Source organism: Chrysoperla carnea, chromosome 4 (genome assembly GCF_905475395.1).
Source record: "Chrysoperla carnea chromosome 4, inChrCarn1.1, whole genome shotgun sequence".
In the NCBI taxonomy this organism is placed as follows: Eukaryota; Metazoa; Arthropoda; class Insecta; order Neuroptera; family Chrysopidae; genus Chrysoperla; species Chrysoperla carnea.
In genome coordinates, this window is record NC_058340.1 from 7,909,404 (window position 1) to 7,930,074 (window position 20,671).

At 31.4% G+C, this 20,671-nt stretch overlaps 2 protein-coding genes across 2 annotated transcripts; both read right to left on the bottom strand.

Annotated features, from left to right (window-relative positions):
- Nucleotides 1-1,119: 1,119 nt before the first annotated feature.
- Nucleotides 1,120-10,845, bottom strand: LOC123297780 (ionotropic receptor 25a-like). Its single transcript, XM_044879558.1, has 11 exons — nucleotides 10,788-10,845; nucleotides 9,366-9,509; nucleotides 9,033-9,297; nucleotides 8,956-8,993; nucleotides 7,937-8,348; nucleotides 7,214-7,331; nucleotides 5,870-6,100; nucleotides 3,728-4,503; nucleotides 2,524-2,856; nucleotides 1,744-2,143; nucleotides 1,120-1,152 (listed from the first exon to the last, which is right to left on the bottom strand). The coding sequence occupies exons 2-11, from the start codon at nucleotides 9,490-9,492 to the stop codon at nucleotides 1,120-1,122; spliced, it is 2,733 nt and encodes a 910-aa protein (XP_044735493.1). The 5' UTR covers nucleotides 9,493-9,509; nucleotides 10,788-10,845.
- Nucleotides 10,846-11,683: 838 nt separating this feature from the next.
- On the bottom strand, nucleotides 11,684-18,688 carry LOC123297781 (ionotropic receptor 25a-like). Its single transcript, XM_044879560.1, has 9 exons — nucleotides 18,643-18,688; nucleotides 17,579-17,728; nucleotides 17,190-17,492; nucleotides 15,910-16,327; nucleotides 15,729-15,846; nucleotides 15,107-15,337; nucleotides 13,862-14,640; nucleotides 12,899-13,231; nucleotides 11,684-12,053 (listed from the first exon to the last, which is right to left on the bottom strand). The coding sequence occupies exons 1-9, from the start codon at nucleotides 18,686-18,688 to the stop codon at nucleotides 11,684-11,686; spliced, it is 2,748 nt and encodes a 915-aa protein (XP_044735495.1).
- Between the last annotated feature and the right edge of the window lie 1,983 nt (nucleotides 18,689-20,671).

Here is a 20,671-nt window from a genome sequence, read left to right on the forward strand (position 1 = left end):
AATGGACGGCTGTGAAAATGAAAATTGGTTTCAAAAAGTTGGGCCAGTTTAAAGATGTACGAGCACCAAGGAATTTAAAACAAAAAGCATCATTTATTTATATGAAGTTGGACTAAGCAATATGAAGTCTAAATCAATTCTGAAATTTTAGGGAGTGTAGCCCAATTATTTAAATAAATAAAAAGTAGGCATATTTAAAATGGTTTTATGGTAAAACGATAGATGGATGATATATTTTCATAGATTTCTGCAAAACTAGTCGGTGGAAATAAACAGAAAAATATTTAAATTAAAGTTAAAACATTAATAAATTATTGAAAACAAAAAAAACCCGTTGTGTCCGACTAATTAAGGATGTATGAGCACGGTAATGGGGAAAAATATATATTTTCAATTTTGATGGTGAATTATGTTAAAATTTGACAATATAAGACGAAAAGTAAGAATAAAAAAGTGAAAATAAAGTACAAATAATTTCAACCCTAAATCTAAAATTGTCTTGGTGCTCGTACTACATAAATATGCCAAATAAATCACTAGTTAACATTTAGGTGGTAAAAATAACTACTTGATAAAAGAAAATTGATATTTCAAAATTGGGACTTGATTTTCGTTTGACTCTTACTATTGACTCTTATTATGGGATGTCTTTTGAACAAAAATATATCACTAAATCGAATCTTAAAATTTTTCCCGATGAATGCACTCACATGTGCTTTACTATTAGTAGTTACATTCATATTGCGAAATTTAGTTCAACTGCCAGTTTATTATAAAGTATTTTACCGTTTGTTTCCCTGACCTATTTAACCTATCCATACATTATATGATTCAAGAGTAAGGACAAATCTATTTTGAGCAAATTTTCCAATAAAAAATGCCTTAAAGTGTGATATCTTTAAGAAGTCAAAAAATAGACGTCATAATGACCTTAAATTTTTGACGTTTTCGAGTCATAAAAAATTTCTTACAAAATCAGAAAAAAATAATTTTTAAGGAGCTCTCAATTATCTGACTTTTTATAAATATAAGGATCTCATTTATAAAAAGTCAGATTATAAAAAGACTTTTTCCAAAATACTGAATATATATATATATATATTAATTCTGGAATAAAACTCATGCCCGGAAGAAAGTTTGTAATAAATTGTCCTGTAAAATAAAATAAAATCAGAACTTAAACAAAAAGTCAACATTCGTTCATAATTGGTTTTTATTCACACAGTCGTGATACATAATATGTGACAAGAAACGAAAAGTGTGTTTATAAAAGAAAGAATAAGTTGATCAAATGTTTATTTTTTTTTATGAAATAAACCGCATGGGTTAATAGGGGATAATCCTGAGATCGAATTGGCCATAGTACCCATAAAAAAGTTAAAGAAATCAAAGATTTCATGCAAAGGTTGCAGGTCAAACGTTCATATCTTGCATACTAGTAAAGATTTTTAAAAACCAACTTCACTTTTCTGCAAGTCCAGTGAGAATCTTCGCCTGACGTGATAAAAAAAATTTAGTCCGTTCCCCTATTGTTAATCACCGTGGTTGGTTCGAATAAGTGTGAGTACCTAGTGTATTTTCTTTACTAGATGTTCGAAACATTTAGATTCGAACATCTGAAAAATTTTCTGTGCTGTTAGAATTTTGTATTGAAACGATTGTAAAATTGTTATGAATCATTATTACTATTAAGTATTAAGCGCTAAAATTGAAATATTAACAAGACTGAATGGAGCGACCTACCCATGACTTATGCATCCGTTCAGAATTGGCATTTTTGGCGGTCATACAGTCACGGTTTACTCTTATGCTACCACTGCGTCGACGAAAACTAACATCCATATCGGGATCTATAGCATGCTTTATTTGTTGCGAATTTGTAGCTTTTGTTGACTCTGCAGTTATATCAAAAATTTTAGGAAGTCCTTTTCGATGTTTATACCACCAATATTCGAATGCTAATCCAATGCACGCTAAGCCAACACCAATAAAAATAACAATGAATACACCACCAAAATTTGCAATGCTTACACCATCCGATGATTTAAAATCTTCTTTAACACAATTTTTCATTTCGGGACTATGTTTCCACCATTTTTCTACCATTTGGTGTGCCTCTTTGTTATTTTGAAGGAACAAAAGGCTAAAAAAAATAACATTTTTTCAAGACCCAATTGACCTATGTTGCTCATTTACGAACTTGACCTCACTTTTTACGTCCTAAGCACGCTATAAAAATTTCAGCTTGATATCTCTTTTAGTTTTTTTGATAACTAGGTGATTTTATTTAGCATCAATATTTTTCAGCGTTATAAACTTTGGACTAAACTTAGTATACCTTGATATATAATCATATACATGGTATAATTAGCATTTTGGAATAACTAGCATATAAACGAATTACTAAAAATTTATTAGACATAAAATTTTACATAGATTTTTCTTGCATATTCTGTCACCTATTCAGAATATGTCAAATAATTTTGGAATAAATTTATTATTACCATTTTATAAGCTACTTACGCAGTATTAAATTCATCCTTATATCGCGAACGTTTTCGAATTGCAAATGCATAAGGTTTCCGAGAAAATTCTTCACCAACCAATTGTAAATCACAATTTGTTGCTTGTAGATAACGTATATCAGTTCCGTCACCTATGTATGCAAAACCTTCACTTGATGATTTAGAGCTCAAAACTCTAGCAACAGCTTCCTCTAATGTATTTGGAAAACCAGCTTTTTGCATAGCCTGCCAAATTTTTGTATACTTGTCACTGACTGGATAATCCCAAACAGCTAATTTTGCCCGTTCAACCGGTGATAAGCTGTCATTTAAACTCATTTCTTTCCAAATTCTGCAAAGAGTAGCGTTTTCCACTAAAAATAATTCTCATAAATCTATATATTTATTCGTCTACGCCCGTGAGATAAGAACTGTTTTACCCACTCATTTTGTGTGGAATAAATTTTTAGATGATATTTATTGACATTTTAAACATTAAAAATTGTAAAAAATAAAATAAAAAAAAACACCCTGGTTGACATGATTCCCTGGTTGACATGATTCCAGACCTTGCAGTGATCCGGAAGAAAAAAATTTTGAAAATTGTTAATTAGTAAAGATGAAATTTTTTGAAAATTGTTAATTAGTATAGATGTCGGTATCGTCTAAACCTCAATCAAAACATAAAAATTGACAAAATGGCGTGGAAATGAAAAAAAATTGTTTTAACCCCTTTTTGACCTTTTTAAAAATACTTAAAGTTAAAACTATTTAAAATCCAAAGTTCAGACGATAAAGATATTTATAAAGAAGATTACCACCAAATTTCAAAGTAAACGACCGAGTAGAACATGAAATATCATGTCAACCACCTCAAAAAATGTAGTTTCAAGAAAAACGCGTCTTAAGTTTGAGAGACAATTCCGGCAGAGTAACTCATTGGGCCTTCTTCTACTTCATATGCATTGCTAGCCAAGTTATTTCTATTAACCGAGCTGTTGTGCCCAATTTTTGAAGCAGTAGAAGCTCGTATTACAGAGCGATCAATTCGAACTTCGTTACCAGAAAATCAACCGTATCTCCGAAATTAATTCGAAGACACATTCTTAAGGGTCTAATCTTTAAAAATATGAAGAAAAAAAATCGATTTCTTCAAATATATAGAGATAATGTAGCGTGCGTGTCGATAATTTAATTTCGTATTTTAAGAATAATCTACTCACTCAAAAAATTTTGCTTCAATATTTGCCCTTCTCTTAAAATATTCCATAACATAAGAACCATTGAGTGGCGCATACTGTATTTTATATTGTTTAGCTAAATCATCTAGCGATTCAATCGGAATTTCCATTCGTGAAACTGTTAAAAATGCTGATAAATTAGCTGTATATGAAGCAATAATAATAAATCCAAATATCCACCATGAAGCAGCTACTAATAATCCAGATAAGTTTTTTGGAACTTGTCCACCACCTTGGGGTGTTAACGATGTCATACAAAACCAAAAACTTTCCTTTAAATCAAATTCCCGTGTCTCTTCATCTTTGAAATTTTCACGGTTATTTTGATAACTGTATGGACTCCAACGATCGAATGCCCATATTAAGAAACTAGTAAAGAAAAACGCTGCCAAAATACAGAGCCATACTTCATTTTCCAAAACAGCCAAAAATTGAAATAGTGAGACGCTTGCCCGCGTTTTTTTCATTAAAATTGTAATACCAACTAGTTCATGGTAAGGAACAGTGAAATCAACAACATTTTCACGTTCTGCCATAACTGATATTGATCCCAAACCAATGTCTGCTTTATTATCAACTAATTCTCGTATGACTCCATTCCAATTTCCTTCTTCGTCCATATTGCCAAATTTGCCATCAGGAACTGTGTACAATATATACTTAAAAGCCATCATTTCAGAAATTCTTTCAAGCATCTCGATACATAAACCATAATATTTGTTTGGTCTATTCTCATCAAACATTACAAATGGTTTTTGCTGAATCAATAGAAATTTTATCAGATTTATATTATGAAATAAGCGCCGAGTCTTGATTCCGATCTACTCGTTTGTGCGCATATATCGGGCGGAGCAGAGAAATGTAAGATTTTAAAAAGGATGTAATTAGAAGCCCCTTGAATTTATCGAAATTATCTTTTTACCGTTTTTAACTTCATGAAAAAGCAGTCATTTTATACGCCAGCCAAATTATACATTAAAATTGCAAAGCGAGATGCAAGTAAAGCTCCTATTTTGGTATGTTATTTGGACCTTTTAGGGGAGTGTGAAACTACTTTTTGCATGCAAACAAAATTTGCTCCAAATTCCTTTTTTCAGTTTTTGACCACTTTTAGCAGGTTGCTCAACTTTTTTTGCTTGCAAAACTTGAATTCACACTCCGCTAATGGGTGTAAATAACATACCAAAAAAGCAGCTGTATGTACATCGCCTTCCTATAACCATTTATACTAGTTTTCGAAAAATTTGAATATGTTTCGAAGTATTTTTAAAAAAAACTTTTTTTTTTCTTTTTTTTCAAAATTTTTCATAAGGCTTGCTAGTTGAAGCTATCTACAAATTTGCATCTCTCTATCTTTTATATTTTTGGAGAAAATCGACACCTAAGTTTTCCCCTAATTTGCCCCTTCAAAAGAAAACAATAATGCCATCTAACTGCTCATAATTTATTCTCAGCTATAAGCTCTGACTAAATTAAATGATATTTAGCATAATTTTATAGATCATATATGAAAAAACCCTTTTCAAGTAAATTTTATTTTGTAGGGCAGGCTTGGGTTGGAAGTCTCATGGAAAGGTTGTCACAAACGGTATAACTACAAAACTAGGAGCTAGAGGTTCCTATCAACGCTAAACAGAGTTTGTGGGAACCAAAATTAGTACGAATAGATTTAGAAAGCAAAAAAGAAAAATATATATTGTGATTGTATTTAAGGAAAGAAATGATGAGAACATGTTCTTCTAATTATTAGGCTTCTTCAAGTTATTACTCGATGAATCGGAATGTCAAATCGATTAGATTGATAGTCTAACTTTGAGTTAAAAATATTCTGATGAAGAAAAAAATTGAATTCAATTAACATTGACAAGATAAATTTACATCCCGTTGCTTTTACTGGTGATAATTTATCCCAAGCATTGTGTCAACTAGCACTGGCTTAGGGTACAATGCCAAAAATATTTTTAATAGTCAATTTTCTTCTGGATCGTTATATTATTATCCCAACAGATTTTTTCATTAAGTATATGTGAAGTATCAAGGAAAAATATTTCTTTTGCTTCGTAATTAATAATGTAACTTTCAACCCCAGTCTCCCCTACAATATTCATGAGAAAACTTATTTACCAATACTGTAGCAATTCGATAAATTGGTTTGGCTGTGTATTCATCCAATATACTCTCGTTGGATAATGTCAAATTATTGGATAATCTTGCTTTCCAAGATGCTAAAGGTTTAATTTGTTGACTTGAATTATCTCGGATATCGATTCGATTTATTTGCATGGTAAATTCCATTTGACTTTGGCCATTTGACGTAATATTTATAGGACCATATGTAGAAAAATCACTTGAAATCTATAAAAATAATATTTACAATTAAAATTAAAAAATACATGTGCTATTTATGGAGTAAGTCCAAACACCGTATGGAAAATAAGTTTTGTTGTTCGAAATGAAAGTAATCTGGGTTTCTATACTTTGTAGGTGAGTAATCTTTTATTGAATAAAAAATCGTAAACTGTACATAACGAGGGCTACAATTAATGCTTTTGTGTTTGTGGCCTACTTGAAGTAATAGTTAAGGAACAAAAATTGTAATCTTCTACTGTCTTGCACACCAAACTTACTAACCAAAAAATATGTATAGTGGGCTATACTGTAGCAAATTCTACGCATAAAAACTAGTCAGCAATATTCATTAACTATTTTTCTTATATAAACTAATGTCTTACTTTTTAAGTTCGTTACATTTTTTCTAGAAAATGAACTATGATTTTTCTAAAAAAATAGATTAACCTTGCTAAAAGAGGAAACAGTTTTGTAAAAAATAAGTTTTCCTAATAGGCAGCAAGCTATTCTATTACATTTCATTTGAATTTAGTTTAATTAAAATAAGCAGATACCTGTAAAAATCAGCCCCGCGTCTCAGGCTATTATGCGCACCTTCGCAACTGGCAAATGATAAATCACTAGATAAATTTATATAAAAAAGTTATTCTTCTTATGAGGAGGACTTCTTGTTGACATCGAGTTGAGACCTAGTTATTGAAATAAATAGCACGATACTCGAAATGTACTCGCAATATTTGAGTACCGTGGTATTTATTTCAATTACTCTTCTTAAGTTTACGGTAGAATGTTAATTTTTCTGTATAGTTTACCAGTTTCGAATATGAGCCATCTTTTACCCTTTGCAACTAATAAAGATGGAAATTAATGCCATTCATACATAAACCTTTTACATTAACTATACTACATGCATTTAGCTATTGTAAAGGATTATTATTGGTACTAATTTCCAACACCCACCCTAGGCTATTAGGCGCAAACGCTAATCAACGACGGGCAATAGTTTAAAAGACCTTTTAAAGTGTTGTCCTTTAAAAGACCTTTTAAAGTATTTATAATGTTGTGTATAATGTAACTTCTAATTGTATTTTACATAAGAAAACAGTTTGGCATACATACATTTTTAAAAGCTCTCCGTAAATTTAAACCTTGTCGTGATGGTGTATTGTGACCATCATACTCATCACATGATATATAGGTTAAATTTTCTGGCCATAAATTGTAAATAATCATATTTCTGAAAAAAGAAAAAAATTAAATTTTCAAAGACTAATAAATTTAGCATTTATTCTCATTTACAATGACATCGATGACGAAACTTAACTTGACTAATCGAGTCAGAAATAAATTGTAACGAGTGGCTCAGATTTGGAATATTGCGTTTCAAAGCACGTAGAATTCGGAAATACCAAAACATTTGTGTATTTCGCAACATACCATACCCACCTCATTCCATAACATTAAGGAGCCCCAAAAATTAGTCGATCGATAGTTAAATTTGGTGACTTTTTTAGAGATCACAACTTAACAAAAAAAGAAAGTATGTAAGCTCCGGCTCAGTGGTCGTGCGATCTAAATCGTCTTTAAAACGTTCGGCTACTCACTGGAGCGGCAGTGTGAGCAATTATAATAAAGTAACCAATAATAAGTTAATTGTATATTGGACGTAGTTTAAAATAAAATTAATAAATATTAAAAAAGTAATGGTGTGGGTGGCCTCCGTTATATATAGATATCTGAAAAAAGAAGTAAACTTTCAAAAAAAATGAAAAAAATAATGGAAAATGAGAATAAAGGTTCTTATAGAATCATTTGCAGGCTCTTTGTTGTTACTTAACTTACTTCACAGTTAAAAATGTCCGTAAAGCCAAATCAAAATAAAACTCAGCAGCAATCTCTGGTTGAGCATTTAATTGAATCGATGTCTTGATATTTCGTAAGCGAGCTTGTCTTTTAGGATCCGGTGTTGGTTTTATGTAAATAATTGTAGCATTTTTATAATTTAATTTCAAATCACTTTGATCTTGCGTAATTACGTACCATACAAACGTAGATCCCAATAAATTCATTTCATCAGCATTATTTAATACATTTTTAATACTAACTAAGCTGCCCAATACGAAAAAATTATCTATTTCTAAATTAAGTACAATTCGTTTTAATTGATCTTTAATTTTCATCGGTTCTTCAATTTGCTTAATAATATGCCGTGTAGGAACACTTTGCAGAAGTGATTTATGTTTGTGATCCATAACTAAACAGACAAACAAGTCTAATGTAATAAAGATAACGAAATTTAATAAATTCAAATATGTACTTGAGTCAGAAAAAAGAAAAGTGTCCATTTCTTTGGGCATCTCAAGGTCATAAAAATATGCTCACTAGATCTAGACCGTGGGACAGAAAGGTTGCTTTGTAAGATGATAAATACATATTTGAAATATCATGAGTGAGACTTTTTTCGAAAGTGCTGCGCTCTCAAACGCAGCAGGAAATTTTCCGGACACTATAACCACTTGATAATATTAATAATTATTAAACAACAAAATATTTTGACGACAAAAATACGGCACCGATGAGCTTGCCTACGACCTAGAACATGCCGTACGTAAGTATTTTTGGCTTTTAATACATACGTAGTTCATTTTTGCTAAAATGTTTAATAAATTACTGACCACTTAATAAATGTTATTAAGTGGTCAGTGTCCGACAAATACCCGGCTTTTTTTTCAGACTAATAGTTTAAATATGACGTCATCGTACTCATTTAAGAACGCAGCACTTTCGAAAAAAATCTGAGAAACACAAAATTATTATTAGTTTGGGTAGTTACTATAGTTAAAAGCAAAATTTATTTTTACCAAATGAATCATCAAATAATATTGCAGCATTTCTGATTCTGGCATCAAAATTATTAGGTCCTATATCAAATTTCAGCGATTGCCTTCCTATAATTTTACGTACAATTTCTGGTATAACATCTGCCGGTGGCATGATTTGTATCAGATAGTTTTTTTGTTCATCGCTTATATTACGCCATAAAATTAAATCACCATCCTGGCCAAACGATGCTGCTATTGTTGGCAACGCTAGTGCAGCTGTTAAGGATTTAACAGATTCTGATGCTTTTCTAGATAATGTCAAGTCCAAGACAACATGTGGAGGTGTATTTGCATCAGTTAATTTTGTGTATGCTGTACAAACTTAAAAAAAAAAACATTATATTATAATTTTAGCTTTACAATAAAATACAAACACCGATTTTACTTACGAGACGAAACCATTGTTTTGGCATCAGTAAATTTCTCTACCACATGTATCAGATTAATATCCAATGCAAGTGTTTCTGAGGCGTAAAGTAAAGCTGCATTCAATGCACTATGACCAACTTGATTCATTTCTTCATTAACATAGACTAAGTTCAAAAAATTTTTAAAAATTCAAATTATTTAAATGAACCAAATTTTCCAATTTAAAAATCTTTTGATGATTATCAATTTAGTGGACGAAAAAGTAACTTCTCGTTAGAAATTTAAACATTTTACAGACTAAGAGCTTTATCTCATGATCTTCGTCTTTGTCTATGACCACAAGCCCATGTATTTTTTTTTTCGGGTGACATGAACCACCAGGAATCCTGTTGAAAAAGGAGCTCTTATATGTAAAAGTAAGTTAAAGCACCATGGCGTTCTAGCAAATTACTCCTGTACCAGAAAATATATACGACGTTGGTGGATACTAACTCTGCATAGGTATTTGAAGCGAATTTTAAATGCGGTACAGGAAAAAATTCGGTAACTTCGGTACCGGAAGTTAAAAAAAACTTTTGATCTAGTTAATCTCCGAAGCCCAAAGTGTTTTCTTCTGTACGGCATCTATATTATTTCCTTCGAATATGTATGCAAAGTTAGTATCCAAAACACGGTACACATTTGCTGGTGCAGGGGTGAGATACCAAGGGGTTGCCTAAACTTACTTTTACGTATAGGAGCATCTTTTTCAACATGTTTGCTGGTGGGTCATTTCATCCGAAAAATTTCAGCATGGGTTAGTGTATTATTTGGTCGAATTTGGGCATTTATAATCCAGAGAATATTTTGTCTTAGACACATATATTTAGCTAACTAAATCAATAGTAATTTCAGATCTGTTTCAAGATTGCTCTTCCCTTGGTACACTCATGTACTTTTTCATCTTTTTTTAGTGATCCAAATGATTTAAAAGAGCAAAATATCTATTGCGTACATTGATTTGAATATAGGAATTCGTGACTTTCAAACGTGTATATCACAAAATCTGTCTATTTTTTAATGTTGCTTTTTCAAAGCTTGTAAGGAGTAATGATTTGGACATCACAAAAAAAAAAATTTCAGAACTTTCTATTAAGGTAAAATCATATCACAGTTACCGTGTTGTCCAGCCCCAAATGGTTCATGAAGTAGTGGCCGGGGATGGGCCATCTCTTTTTTTGGTATGACACCGGACCATATGGTTTAAGTGTGCCCCCCCTCTAGGACAGACACTCTAACCTAGCCTAACCTACCATGTTGTGCGTGGTCTTTCGTGGAGTTGGTTTAATATTCGGTTTCCTATTCCCTATCTATTTTTCAAGCATCTTAGCACAATTTATACGTCATATACAATTACTTCAACCAAATTAAAAATTGAAAAAACTTAATCAGTTAATACTTACGAACGTTTATAGTTGGCGTACTTTGACCTAACGCATATTCGTTGATGGAACATAAAAGTATGAATAATAACCAATGTAGTAACTTCATTATTCTCACATTAAGTTATTGATGACAGTATATGAATCATAATACTATTACTGAATTCAATATTTTAACAATACGAATGTTGATTTGTGATTGAGTTGAAAATACATCCAGTAATGTTTTTATGAAGTTGCTACGGAGATGACCTTATCATCACGCAACTCTTTAGTAGCTTAAGTAAATATCAATTGTTAAAGTAAATACTGTACTAGTGATATGTGACTCACGAAGGAAGTATCTAGTATGAAGGCTCCAAGACCTCGATCAACGATATAAAATCGAAGCCTATGATTTTCTTATAATGTCATTGGTTTGTCAGATTTCATCGGGCATAGCAGTATTTAAACTCCTCAAACTTCTACTTTGATAGAAGTAAAGTGTGAAATATAGATTAAGTAAATTGTTTACTACAAAAGTTGTAGGTGGTGAGATTCGACTCCTCTCATGGATTACTTTACTCGAAATTTGTAATTTTAATAATTTTAACAAGTAGTTTGAACACAAAGATTACATTTCTGAAGTTTTTAGTCAAAAACTCAACCCATATCGTTCCGCAACCACCGTATTCACCTGATCTGGCGCCGTGCGGCTTCTGGCTGTTCAGCAAGCTCAAAAGACCGCTCCTGGGACACCGTTTTGATACGATAGAGGAGATTCAAGCCGCAGCGAAGACGGAATTGAAGGCAATAATAAATTCATAATATAAGTTACCTATTTATTTATTGTTTAAGTCATCTTTTATGAAATATAAAAAGAGCTTGAATGATTTGCTTATAATAACATAGCAAGTTTAAACAAATTTAAAACGTGCTCAGTCATTAGTTGCTATTTCTTGTGGATAAATTTGTCGTGATCGAAAACCAACATTCATATCAGGATCCAAACCACGTTCTGTTTGTTGTATATTTGAAGCTTTTGTAGGGTCCGAATTCTCCTCTTGTACATCAATTCCTTTCGATGATCCTTTTCGATATTTGTACCACCAATACTCAAAGCCTAATGTAATGCAAGCCAATCCAACCCCAGCAAAGATAACAATAAAAACACCTCCTATGTTTTCAATGTAAATGCCATCACCCGTCTTATCTTCGTTTTTAACACAGCTTTTCGCTTCGGGATTACTATTCCACCATTTTTCTTTTAACCTTTCTAGTTCTCTTTTATTTAATAGTTCTAAAATACTAAAATAAACATAAATAATAATTAAGAGAATTCGTTTTAGTAAATGAAAGGTCACGGAACTTCATTTTCTCGTTTCTGTTTTGGAGGGAGCTAAAAACTGTAACAGTTTTGATTAAAATGAGGACAAAAAAAAATTATCCAAGAAGTCTGTGTGGCTAACATACCGAAAACTCATTGAGTTTTCGATACAACTTCAATTTTGTAATAAACTGTAATGAACTCTAACAGTGGATTTCACTTGAAACAACTGATTTTCTAAAATAAAGTGATAATTTTCTACGTTTAAGAAGTATTTTAAAATATTACTAAAGTATTTTAAAATGTGGCAGAATTGATTTCCGAGTTACCTGGTCCCCGATTCTCTCGCGATATTCGAGTTCAGCGATCTCAAAAGACCCCGTGTAACGAGTTTTGACCAATTATATAATGAATTTTCCGAAAACTCCAGGATACGATGGGAATACCGTTTACCCTGGGTACCAGGTACATAGGAGACCAATTCTATGTATCTGGTTCTCAGAATTACATATTCGTATTCAGCGGCCCACAGAACCCCCGAGTAACAAGTTTAAAATTTTTTTCACCACTATTAACCGAATTTATTGAAAATGAATATTATTTATGCAAATGGCATATTTTTAATTTCTTATAAATCAATTTAGGTCACAAAATTTCCTAATGCTCTTACGAATCGAAAACCGCATTAAAATCCGACTAAAATCCGAAATTTTCCGAATTTTGACCGTATTTAATGTTTTTGTTTCTACGACTAATCATCACTGTTAGAAAAAATTACCATAATATATATAAGCATAAAGCAATTGTAGTTCTTTCATATACTTACGCAGTATTAAATTGGTCCTTTAATGGAGATCCTTGTTGAACCGCAATTGCATACGGTTTACGAGAAAATTCTTCACCAACCATTTGTAAATCACAATTGGTTAATTGAAGATAACGTATATCAGTTGCATCTCCCAAATAAGCAAACCCATCACTTGATGATTGAGATTTTACAACTTTAGCAACCGCTTCCTCTAATGTATTTGGTAAACCAGCTTTTTTCATAGTTTGCCACATTTTTGTATACTTATCACTGACTGGATAATCCCAAACCGCTAATTTTGACCGTTCAACCGGTGATAAGCTATCGTTTAAACTCATATCTTTCCAAATTCTACAAACAATTTCCATAATTCAACAATATAGGTAGATAAATGATATTTTTGATTATATATCGTTTAGGCATTTTTTATGCTAGTCCATAAAATTAGATAAAATGAGTTGATCCTCATTATCGGTAGGTTACGTTATACTGGCTTTCCATGAAGGACATACTTAGGTCATATATCCCATTGTAACACCATATATGTGTTTTATCACCTTTTCCGCTGATAATTTCATTTATCAGCGCCTCAATTATTTTGAGAGGCTTAGTGCACCTCTTTCATGCATATCCTATACACTGCGCCATCATTAATTTAACTGTTAATATATAAATTTTTGTTGTGACGGCGGTAATGGATCCAGCTACTCTAGGCATACCGCAAACGGAATTGATTACGCTTTAACCAAATGAGCTACTAGTAGTATCAGTAAGTAAAGCAATAATTAATTTCTACTTAACATATGTTATTTTCAGCATATTATATAATATATTCATACAAAAAAACATTATCTCTAGCAATATAAGAATATTATAACACCAGAGAGCATGAAATCCAGAATGTATTTCGCCAATCTATACGCAAAGCAAACTGAATTTGGTACAAGTTTACTTAACTGAACTAACTATAAGGTAACTTACTCATAAAACTTTGCTTCAATATTTGCCATTCTTTCAAAATAGATCATCGCAGCAGATCCATTTAGTGGTGCATATTGTATTTTATATTGCTTTGCCAAATCATCTAACGATTCAATTGGTGTTTCTAAACGAGTTACAGTTAAGAATGCTGCTAAATTTGCCGTATAAGAAGAAATAATAATAAATCCAAAAAGCCACCACGTAGCAGCGACTAAACAACCAGATACATTTTTAGGAGTTTCACCACCACCTTGTGGAGTTAACGATGTCATACAAAACCATAAGCATTCCTTCACACTAAATACCCGTTTTTCTTCATCATTTTTATATTTTTTCCGATTATTTTGGTAACTGTACGGACTCCAACGATCAAACACCCACATTAGAAAACTAGCAAAACAATATAATGCCAAAATACAAAGCCATACTTCGTTTTCCAAAACAGCCATAAATGTAAACAGTGAAGTAGGATCTTTAGGTTTATTCATCAAAATAGTAATACCTACTAAATCGTAGAAGGGTACTGTGAAATCAATGACATTTTCACGTTCTGCCATAACTGACATTGATCCCAAACCAATATCGGCTTTTTTGGCTATTAATTCCCGTACGATTCCATTCCAATTACCGTCATTATCCATATTACCAAATTTTCCATCAGGATGAGTGTAAATTTCATAATCAAATCTTAATATTTCAGCAATTTTATCAATTAAATCGATGCAATAACCGGAATATTTTTTCGGTGCATTTTCATCTACCATTACAAAAGGTTTTTGCTAAAATAGTACAAGAGCATTTATTTGGTGTACACGTAAGGCTTTTTTTTTCTTCTTAACAAATTATCTTCGCCTTAATTTATTATATGAGTTTCAACATACGCATGTGAAAGGGAAGAACATAGATTTGTTGAACAGATGTCCATAAATATATATCTCCTTCACCCTATTTTTTTCATATTATTTTATTCAATTTGCCAGTTATTTAAGGACAAAACGAGATTAAGTCCCGTGTTTATAAAGCTTAGAACTATTGATGCTAATAAACAGTTCTAAGCGATAAAATTACATAATTAGTTCATTTCTGCGCTTGATTACGTTAACTCAAAAACGAGATATCAAGCATGAAATTTCTGGTCGAAAAACAAAGCTCTGACATCTATGGTTGGTATAATGTTATCATTCAATATTAATTCAAGGCTGAACCAGCCCAGTCTTGTTAAGTTTTGGAAAGCTTTATACATACCAAAACTGTCACGACACGATAAACTATATCAGCTGTATAATTACTCATTGCATTCGCTTTGACTAAATTCAATTCATTGTTTAATCCAGCTTTCCAAGTTCCTAAAAATTTGATATTTTCATTTACACCTTCACGAATACTGATTGCTGTTAACTGCATCGTAAATTCCATTTGACTTTCACCATTTGATGTTACATTTATGGGACCATATGTAGGCATCAAACTTCGGTTCTATAAAGAGGATATTTAAAAAATTTTTTATTATTATCTTGAAAACCCTTGAATGATTGAAAAAAATTTAGTTATTGTCGTTAAAATACCAATAAATTTTGTTCGAAACATTTTTTTGAAAATTTAACGCACTTGGCACAAGTTCGAAATTGTTACCGTAAAAAGCAGTATATTTTATTCAAAATTTATCTAACAAAATCTCTAAAATCACGTATTCTAAAACTTTTTTCTATTTAACGTTTAACACCCCAAACAAAAAGTTCCACGTGATTTTATGAAAACTGTGTCGTGTAATAAAAAAAAAATACTAGAGTTTGAACTGCTTCTTGACTGATTTGGTAGGGTTAAATAATATTATATTTGGTAGGGGTTACATATTTTGGAACCATACCTCTTTTAATGCTTTTCGTAAATCCAGACCATATCGAGTTGGTGTATTATGACCATCAAAATCACCACATTCTAGAAAAGTGTAATTTGTCAAATAGGAGCCATTATTGAGCGTATCTCTGAAAAATTGTATATATTAGGACTATATTTTACTGAAAAAAACAGAAAAATGTGGCTCATACCTAATAGTCAAAAATGTACGTAAAGATAAATCAAAATAAAAAGCTGAAGCAATCTCTGGTTGATCATCTAATTCATTTAATTTGAATGATGTTTTGATATTTTCAAAATGACCTAAACTTTTAGGATCCAGTATTGGTTTTACATAAATAATCGTGGCATTTTTACAATTCGCTTTCAAATCACCTTTATTTTGAGTGATGGCATACCATGCAAATTTTTTACCAAAAAAATTTATTTGATCGGCATTATCTAGTACATTTTTAATACTAAATAAACTTCCCAAAACGAAAAAATTAACAAAATCTAAATTACGTAATCGTTGTAATTGTTCTTTAACTTTAGTTGGTTCATGAAGTTGAGTAATTAAATGCCGTGTTGGAATATTTTGTAAAAGTGATTTATATTTGTGATCCATAACTAAACAAATAAACCAAAATCGATATACATATGTAAAGATGTATGTGAAGTTCTCTCAAAAGCTAACATCTCATAACAAAAATATCAATAATCTTGGAGAGTTTTATAGTTTTTGATAGATCTTAGCAATAAGTTTCGCCGATTTTAGTATCTAATGCAGACTTTAAAAAAATAAGATACTATTAATGAAAGAAAAAGGCATCTCTTATATTAAGGAATTAAAATACTTTAAAAACGTTGTCTCCGTTCTATCCTCCGAAAATGTCAATGGCGTAAAGGAATAAGGCATACAACCTCCTACAGCTCAGAAGTTACAACACACTTGGGTCAAACCAAGGATCCAATTCCGGAAGCACAGAAATCGGGTATCTACCAATTTCTTGCTCGAACTGTCCTAAAATTTATTTGGGGCAGACCAAGCTACAGATGTCAATCCGCGAAAAAGAACATTTAGGCAATGTCAAAAATCATCGAATCGAGAAGTCTTGCATTGCGGACCATGTTCTAAATACAGAACACATGTAGGCAATGTCAAAAATCATCGAATCGAGAAATCTTGCATTGCGGACCATGTTCTAAATACAGAACACAAAATTCTACCTGCCAATTTAATTAAATCTGTTACAACAGTATAGAAAGCTTACAAAAGCATTTTAATCCAGAAGGCAGGTAATAATACTCTGAACTGGGATAAGCGTCCTATACCTGATTCTGAATTGATAAAATGGACAACTGTTAAAGGTCAATCCATAAAACTATTCTCGTCAGTTATAGCGATCTTGGTCACACCCATTTCACAAACGATACCAAATTTTAAATATAAATTGAGGTCAATTTATCTATTAATAAAATTAATGTTTACCAAAAGAATCGTCAAATAATATGACTGCATTAGCAATTTTTTGTTTTCGAACAATTGTTCGTATAATTTCTGGTATTACATCAGCCGGTGGCATGATTTGTACAAGATAATTTTTTTCTTCATCTTGTAAATTTCGCCATAATCTTAAATCACCAGCTTGACCAAATGATGCTGTTATTGTTGGTATTGATAAAGATGATGTGAATGCTTTTACTGTTTCGGATGCATAACTAGTCATTGTCATATCCAAGACAACATGTGGCGGTGTTTCCTCATTAACTAATTTGTTATAAGTTGTACAAACTTGAAAATATAAATTTTAAAATTTTTAATATTCTTTTAGAGTGTCTACTTTCAATAAGTAAGCAATAATTAAAGCTTTGACTTACGAGACGCAAGTCTTCCTAAAGTTTCAATACGGTTGCCTAAGTCACGTTTTAATTCAATTTTCATTCCAAGCTGTGGTGTTTTGGAAACGTATTCTAAAGCTGCCTCCAATCCACGGTCAGCAACTTTATTCAATTCCTCATTTACATACACTTTTAATAAAATTTAAGAAATATATAAATTTTAAAATAGTAAAAAGTACTCATAAAAACAAAAATAAATTTTGGGGAATTTAATCTTCAGAATCCACTGGTCAGGCCTATCCAAAAGCCTAGCTATTTCATTGCATAAATGATTGTTAATTACGAGCTAACATTTAAGCCAAAATAGTCTTTTTAAAATATTCCTGTAGACATTCTTGGAGCAAAATATTTTGATTACAGAAATTTACAAAAATAAGATGTTAGTGCGATTTTACAATCTGTTTAAAGTGATTGTTTTTCTCTCTCTCTATAGAAAAACTTTATCTATATGGATAAAAAAGTTAAGTTGGTTTATCGGTTGGTGAATGCTTTAAAAAATCAAAAAGTTTTGCATCGATTGAATTTTGATGCCTTCTTCAAACATTGTTTTTATGTATTTTTAACCCCCGGTGCAAGGGGATAATATAGAGATACATTTTTTTGGAACTATGTTCCTTATCGCACGTTATCGATTTGATTGTTTTGCTGGTTGGGAGGTAAAACAAAAATAAGTGTAAACAACAATAACGACACCAAAAACCAACCATATTCGAGCACCTAGCCATGATTTTTGAAAAATTGCACAAATATTTGTATATCTGCTTGATAAAATATTATGTTTTATCATTTAAAAAAATTGAGTTGTGAAAGTTATCAGAAGTTAAAGATAATAGTGATAATTTGAAGTAAGTACAAGGAAATTTTTAAGTCATGCCATAATAAATATTCTGATCAAACCAAACGTAATGTAAGGACATATTGGGTTGGATACAGTAAAAACTAAAAGTAGCTATAAAATTAAATTCTTGAAAAAATCAAACAAGTACGCGCTACATTTATAATGTACCAAGGTACGAAAGGAATATAAAGTAAATCATACTTACTGACGTATATAGTTTGCATACTTTGACCAAATGCATATTTTTTCATCAAACATAAATATATGAATATTGTTAAAATAAATGAAAATAGCCAAAATAATAACTTCATTATGACCATACATTAACTTATTGATGACAGTATCTATCATAATACAGTTATTACGGTAGGTTAGTACGAATACGCAATGTTTAATTTCAAATTGCATCGAGTAATGTTTTTATGATGTTGCTACGGAGATGACCTTAAGTTAAGATCACGCACCTCTTTAGTAGCTTAAGTAAATATAAATTTTTACAATAAATACTATTTTACTGATATTTATGAATCACGAATGTAAGTCCGGAGTCGTCACGGAAATTTCCTATATTTAAATTTACTTCTAGTAACAGCAGTGATCGACTGCGGAATACATGCCCGCATATCACGCGCGTTTCACGACAGCATTTGTATGTTATATAAATAGAATCTGGCCTGACCCTTATACCGGCCCGTACTCACTTACGCTGCCAAAATCTGATCAAACGTTGCACCTTCGCAGATTGTGAAAATGAAAAAATTTCAAAATCGTTGTCTTCGGACAATTTCGAATGTCCCCCATGATATCCGGCTGAAGCTCTCTACAGAGAAACTCACACACATTCCACAAAAATTCTTTCACGGAAATCAATGAACTGGGCTAATTTGACCCGCGTACATTGCTTTTCATGAAACGATACTACATGCCTCCTGTCGATTACAACTAATTCGGTGTAATCTAAATTGTAAATATTTTTCTTTAAGGTCTAGTTTTAGGCACGGCTTATCCGTCCAGCTTAGGTTAATTTTAGATATCAGTGGTTTTTATATAAAATTTTTCGATTTAAGGAAAGATGTAAAATGTTTATATATTTCGATGCATTTATTTAATAAGATGATGTATTGTAGGTAAAGCTTAGGCTAAGAATAGATTATAGATTCTAAGACGTGTTGCAATTTAACATTCGCCCATGCTGCATATTTCCTCAATACAGTACACAGTATGGCGTTCACATTCATACTGACATAGTGATATCCACAAAAAATTTTTTACCGTGCGAAGTAATGGGTCCAATTTTTCCCGATGTAATGGGTTCCACCATTTTATAATGGATCCCTGACTTTTGAAACATAATTTTATATACAGATGGTCTACGAGGTACCAATGTTCGCACTATAGGATTGCTAAGATAGGATATAAGAGTTATGAAATAATAAAATATAAAGTCGATTAAAGAGGATAAATTTTTATTTATTTATTTCCTTACACATAACAAGTATAATTAGAAAATACAGTGGGTAAAAAAAGACTTGCATTTTAGGTATTAATCTCAAGTAACATTTCAAACAAGTAATCGTGTATTTTATATTTTTATTATATTATTTTTAATATTATTTAATGGCTTCAATACAGGATCTAGAAACGTCTAAATATCGAGCCAATAAACATAAAAGTTCTTTACTAAACAGGCATAACATACACATACAATCCCATATCTTCCCTTCTTGTTGACATTAGGCTGTAAATCTATAAAAATAGCGATCAAACCATTGATGGTTATATTTTAACCCAGCAGACATATATTATACACACAAAATAATAACAATGTTGCCTTTTTTGAACATCAATGGCTAATCTCAGCGACAACACCCTTCATATTACTAAAAATTAACTGTTTGAGGATTCTGTATTGAAGGCGTCTGTACCTAAATTAAAAAATAAAATTATATTCACTGCTGTAATAAGGAAAAGGGTATATGAATGTATACGGAGTATACCCTTAGATATAACTGACAAACGAGAGTTTACCTTCTTATTTCTAGGGTCCAAGTATAAACCGTGTACCTCCTACTAATTTTGCTATTACAGCTGCCCGGATAACATTTATTTTTGAATCGCTGCTTGCAAAAACTATATTAATCAGGGCTTTTTTATTGTTTACTGACTAATGTAATTTTGTAGCCATCGGCTCGTTTATAATAAAATCTATTTCAACGAGAATAGAAATTTTGTGG

What these genes read in the sequence shown, in the direction of transcription:
- LOC123297781 (XM_044879560.1), bottom strand. Translation starts at nt 18,688, where the DNA reads ATGAAAAAATATGCATTTGGTCAAAGTATGCAAACTATATACGTCA. An exon ending in TATGCAAACTATATACGTCA is followed by an intron (nt 17,729 to 18,642) that starts GTAAGTATGATT and finishes TTTTATTAAAAG; the next exon opens with TGTATGTAAATGAGGAATTG. An exon ending in ATTATTTGACGATTCTTTTG is followed by an intron (nt 16,328 to 17,189) that starts GTAAACATTAAT and finishes TTATTTGTTTAG; the next exon opens with TTATGGATCACAAATATAAA.
- LOC123297780 (XM_044879558.1), bottom strand. Translation starts at nt 9,492, where the DNA reads ATGAATCAAGTTGGTCATAGTGCATTGAATGCAGCTTTACTTTACGCC. An exon ending in ATTATTTGATGATTCATTTG is followed by an intron (nt 8,349 to 8,955) that starts GTAAAAATAAAT and finishes TTGTCTGTTTAG; the next exon opens with TTATGGATCACAAACATAAA. An exon ending in ATTGAAGCAAAATTTTTTGA is followed by an intron (nt 2,857 to 3,727) that starts GTGAGTAGATTA and finishes TACTCTTTGCAG; the next exon opens with AATTTGGAAAGAAATGAGTT.